Below are 5,699 nucleotides of genomic sequence, written 5' to 3'. Positions count from 1 at the left end.
TTTACGTAACAAATTGAAAAATTTTTTTTTTCGGAGGGCGGGGGCGAGGGTTTACATTTACTTAGATGAATAATTAAAAACAAATAAATCGGACTCCGATGTGACCTTAACGGTCACAAATATTCTTTTCATAACTTGACGTTTAATGTATTTTCTTTTTTAATGTTAATGACGTCACGGGTATTAAAAAACAAAACTAAATAAAGATAGTTTTTTTTTTTTATTACTCGTGACCCAAAGTTAATTTTATTTAAATTAAATATTTAACGACATTGATATTTATAGTTATCGATTCAAAAAATAAATAGAAAAATATGGGGGTGTGCGTAATACAGTAAAAAAAATGATTTAATCGTTTTTGAGCAAGAAAAAAAACAACAACAACAAAATGGCGGCATTATAAAAAAAATTAGGTTTATTAAAGAGCGTAAAATGGAGTATTTACGGAGAGTTTACAATGCGTTAATTAATTAATAATTAATAATGATGATAATAATAATAATAATAATAATATAAGTAAAGATTTTAGCACTTCTCACCGGGTGTTTATGTTGTTTAAATAAAATTATCATTATCGTTAATAATTAAGAAGAAAATTTTTTTTTTTTTTTTTTGTAATGGGGTTTTTTTTTTGAATTTTACCTAATCTGATCTTTTAACCTCTTCCTGTCTCTCGTAATCGGGTTAAAGTTTTAACTTTTTTTTTTTTTTTCTTTTTGTTTTTCCATTAATTTGTATTTATCCTCCAGCAAGATAAAATTCTCTTAAATTACTTTTCTTTTTTTTTTTGTTTGTTTATTACGTTTTAAATACGTGGATGAAGTTTGGAGGAAAATAATAAATAAATAAATAAATAAATTTATTCGTTGAAAACCAACAGGAAAATTTAAAAAAATAATAATAATAATTTTTTCGATTGAAAAAAAAAAACGATGAATTATGTAAATACATTTTGAAAAAAAAAAAAAAAAATATTAATAATTTCGACACTAAAATGTAGTAGCGGATTTATTATTAATATTAATAATAATAATACATATATTCCCGTGCAATTTATTTTTTTTTTTTTAAATAAGTACCTATGAGTAATTTTTTTTTTCATATCGATATGGGTAATAAATCGTTTTTACCAGTCAGAGGTCACACGCAAGTTATTAAATGAAAAACTTTTTTTTATTTTTATTTCTGTGTCTTTCGCTAATGAATGAATGATAGAAGTACGACTTCTGGAAAATTCTAATTTTTTTTTTTTTTTAATATCATTTAATTTAAACATTTAATTATATTTCAAATAAAAGACAGGGAAATGAATGAATTACGATCGACCGGTTGTGTGCGTGTGTGTGTGTGGATCAAAATAATTCGTGTGAAGTCTTCTGCTTTTACATCATTTTAAATATATATTTAAAACAAACGTGATCAAAGATTTAATCTTAAACAAAATTTTTTTTTAAATTTTTAATGTTTTGATGAACTATAAAATTTATTTATTTAATTTTTTTTTTTTTGTATAACGTAACTGGAAATTTTTTTCTGGAATTTAAAATACTGGAACAATTAAAATTGTTTTTTATTTATAAAAAGAATAAAAGTAAAATAAAAATGGTTGGTTTTTTTAAAAATCTTTTTAGAGGATTCAATGTTTTTGTTTTTGAATGAAAAATCTTTTGCCAAAAAAAAAAAAAAAAAAAAACTGGCCTTGCAACAATTAATAATAATAATAATAAAATAAAAACACTCAAGATTGCTAAAATTTAAATACTAATTAGTCTACAAACGAAAAAGTTGTTGTTGTTGTTGTTGTATAATAAAAAAAAAATTTTTTTTCTCATGTACGAAACGTTACGACACAGATTTTTTTTCTATATTCATTTCCTACGAAAATAAAACCTAATAATTATAAATAAATAAAAATACCGTGTAAATTTATTGGCGTGAACTTTTTTTATATAAAAAAAAAATTTTTTTTTTTTTTTTGTACAGGTGATGAGTTTAAAATCGCAACTTTGACCTCAAATATTGTATAATACTATATATATATATATATATATATATATATATATATATACCAAATTTTTATTTTAAAATTAAAAATTCATCACGATCTATTAATTTCTTTTTTTATTTTTCTTACAAATAATTTTCACAAGCCAAAAAATCAGTAATAAAAAAATCGGGGATTAATAAATTTTTATTTATTGAATAATTTTTAAACGAATCCCTCACCCCACCCCACCCCCAGCTTACATAATTTATTTATTTAGTTTTAAATAAAATTTTTTTTATTTATCATTTTTATTTTGTCACTTTTTTAAGTCTTTTGTAAAAAAATAAACAAATTTTGTAAAAAAGAAAAAAATCTCGTATTATTTTAAAGTTATTATTATTATTATTATTATTATTATTATTATTATTATTATTATTATAAATATCCAAAAGAAAAAACGATGACGTAACATTGTAAAATTTGAAAATGATGGGTCATTTAATTAAAAACATCAATAAATTTAAAAAGGACGAGAAAATAAGTAAAAACGTCATTTTACGTTTAACTATATAAATAAAATTAAAATGTTTATTCATTTGAAATAAATAACGTGACGTGCGTGTGCGTGTGCGTGCGTGTAATTACGCGCGTTTTACTATTTATTAATACCATTATCATCATCATCATTATCATTTTTTAAAAAATTTTATTCATAGATTTTATCGCGAATGACGACGACGATTATTATTTGTAACACTTAAACGTTTATTTATTTATTTATTTTTATTATTCGGTTATTTAAACTTTTACAAAAGTTTTTCACAAAATTTAAAAAAAAAAAAAAAGGATGGAAAATGATGATGATGATAATAATAGTAATAAAATTTAATAATAATAATAATTTAAAAAACAAATCATAATCGTGATATAATTAAAATTAAATGTAATACTAAAGATGATAAAGTAAAAGTTTATTGTTTGTTTTATTATTATTAATATTGCTATAACAATTTAAAACGATTAATTTAATATTATAACAACAACAACAAAAAAAAGAATGTTTAAACTTAATTTGTAATAATTTTAAAACGTGTCGGTATATCACGTTTCGATGTAAAAAAAAAAAAACAATAATAATAATAATAATAATAATAACGTAGTAGTAAATTTAAAAAAATGAGTTGATGGCGGGGTATAATAAGCAAGGGTAAAATGCGACACGTTTGCATAAGTTTTTTTATTTATTTATTTATTTAAAAAATAAAAGTAAATTAATTACTATTTATTACCCTAATAAAAACGTATATAAAAATGCAATGTATGTAAATATCTACGTGTACGTATACGAATAAAAATAAAAAATGATAAAAAATGTGTAATTATACGAAATCGTTTGTTGTGTAACGAAAAAATTATTATTATTATTATTATTTTATTTTATTTTTAAATTAAATTTAACGGGTGGTTAAAAAAAAAAAAAATTCGGGTAATAAAACAAAAAAATTCATTGTTAAAAAAAAAAATAAGAAAAGAAACGATTGTCAACTAATAATAATAATAATAATAGTAATATGAATAATATATGATTTGGCTTCTAAGGTTGTTGAGAATTTGTTCGTTTGACATTACGTAACAAAAACAATTGTAAATCACGAATCGAAAAAAAAAAAAAAAATACTCATTCGTCTCGTTTTAATGATAATAATAATAATAATAATAATGATATTTTTAATGTGATCAGTTACGCACACGTAGGAACGCATGAACGAACGCACGCGTACGGACGGGCGGACGGATGGACGGTTCGTAACCTTGTAAAAAATTTTTTTTTTTTTTTTTTTTTTTGGGAATCATTTCTTTGGTGGTTGAGAAGGTTAACCACTTTCACTCTCTCTCTCTCTCTCTCTTTCTCTCTCTTTTCCTACTTAGTGGTTTTTAAATTAAAGGGTTTTACGTTTAAAAAAAAAAAAATTATTACCCTCCTCCCCCTCCCATTTTTTTTTATTACCTTTTATCGGAAGCGCGTTTTAAAAAGATTTTTTTTTTTTTGTAATGATGCAAATTTGTGTTATGTAATATTATTATTATTATTTTACTCGGTGAAAAATTACCCTGTGAAAGAAATTAGATAGAGAGAGAGAGAACGATTTTTAACGATTTAAATTTATTTATTACCGGTAATAAATAATAATATAATAAATATACGTATACACCTACATAATCATGATTTTAATTAATTATCAGAAGAATATTTTAATTGTTCTCTATAAAAAAAAAAAATTCCTCACGAATATCTATCGTTTTATATTATTTTTTCACATCGGTAGTAATTTTTATTACTTAATTTTAATAAAAAAAAAGATAACGAATTAATTAAAAAAAATTAATTATATTATTAAAAAAAATAATAATAATAATAAAGACTTGAAGTAAAACTTTTGTTTTTTTTATTTTTATTATTTTTCGCGATTTTAATTTTTTCCTAATTAAAATAATAATAATAGTTTTTTTTATATACTCACATTTTTTTTTTTTTTAAAATTATTATTATTACTCTGGACCGGGGTGGGGGTGAGGGTGAGTAATAAAAAAAAAAGAAGGAATTTAGGTTCGAAATTAATCATCGATATTATACGTGATTTTTCGAATTGTTTATTAACAAATAATATTAAACAAAAAAAATTAAAAATAAAAATAAATTTTCTCATAACGTTAAAATAAATAATTAATAGTAATAATAATAATAATAATAATAATAATATCATCGTGAATGAAGGAAGATCTATACGTATATATAAATTATCACATCAAATCAAATTAAAATCCGTGAGAGTTAAAAATAATCTACGAATCCTTTCGTGATATTCTAAACTCAAGGTTTTGTACGTCCTTTCTATTTGTATTTCGTTCCTTAAATTTTCCAAAGTGTAATCTAAATCCGGCGTTTCTTCTTCCGACCCTGATTTCTTCGTTATGCACGTAAACATGAGGCAAGATACGAATACTCCGAAATATAATTTTTCTTTGAGTTCATTTTTGAATTCGTCGTACGAGAATTCGAGGGTTTCGTCCAATTTTTGAGCATTTTCGCATAAATTGTCGTAATATTCGAAAAGTAAAATTTCCAAATGTTTTTCTTGTACTTTCGGCCTTGAACTTGTAAATAATACGTGCATAACGTCTAAAACGCAAGAACCATATCTCATGGCTTGCAAATCGATGAATTTAACATCGATCGGATAACCTAAATCACAATACCTGAAAAAAATAAAAAAAACATGTGATGATGATGACGAAGATAATAATAATTATTATATATTATCATTATTATGATTTATTAGTAGGATATTATAAGTGAATCATTTGTCAATTTTAATCCCCCATTAAAAAACTAAAAAAAAAAAAAAAAGGGCATTAAAATTAAAACTTATGCTCTACCTTCCTTCTGGTTTACACACACACACACACACTCGTTATTATTATTATTATTATTATAATCGTTTTACATGTGTTTTGTGTTACTTAATACTAAGATTTTTAAATTGCCCGCCAAAAAAAAAAAAAAATTAATGAGATTAATTTTTTATATTAAATCTAAAGATGTGTCCAAGTTATAAATTTTTTTTTTTTTAAATGAAAAATGAAATTATTATCGTATTATTATTATTATTATTATTATTATTATTATTACTATTACTACTACTACTACTAC

General features: G+C 22.1%; 1 protein-coding gene across 1 annotated transcript in view; it reads right to left on the bottom strand.

Annotated features, from left to right (window-relative positions):
• Positions 1-4,794: 4,794 nt before the first annotated feature.
• The window catches only part of Phum_PHUM355230 (uncharacterized protein), a gene marked incomplete at both ends in the record, with an annotated part of 2,752 nt that continues 1,847 nt past the window's right edge, over positions 4,795-5,699 (bottom strand). The window contains one exon of the mRNA XM_002427906.1: positions 4,795-5,245. Coding sequence (XP_002427951.1) covers positions 4,795-5,245 — 451 coding nt within the window. The remainder of the gene's footprint in view (positions 5,246-5,699) is intronic.

Source organism: Pediculus humanus, genomic scaffold, assembly GCF_000006295.1.
Source record: "Pediculus humanus corporis 1103172107770 genomic scaffold, whole genome shotgun sequence".
Taxonomy (NCBI): domain Eukaryota; kingdom Metazoa; phylum Arthropoda; class Insecta; order Psocodea; family Pediculidae; genus Pediculus; species Pediculus humanus.
Note: the sequence above shows the minus strand (reverse complement) of the source record. Positions and strands in the feature narration are given on the sequence as shown.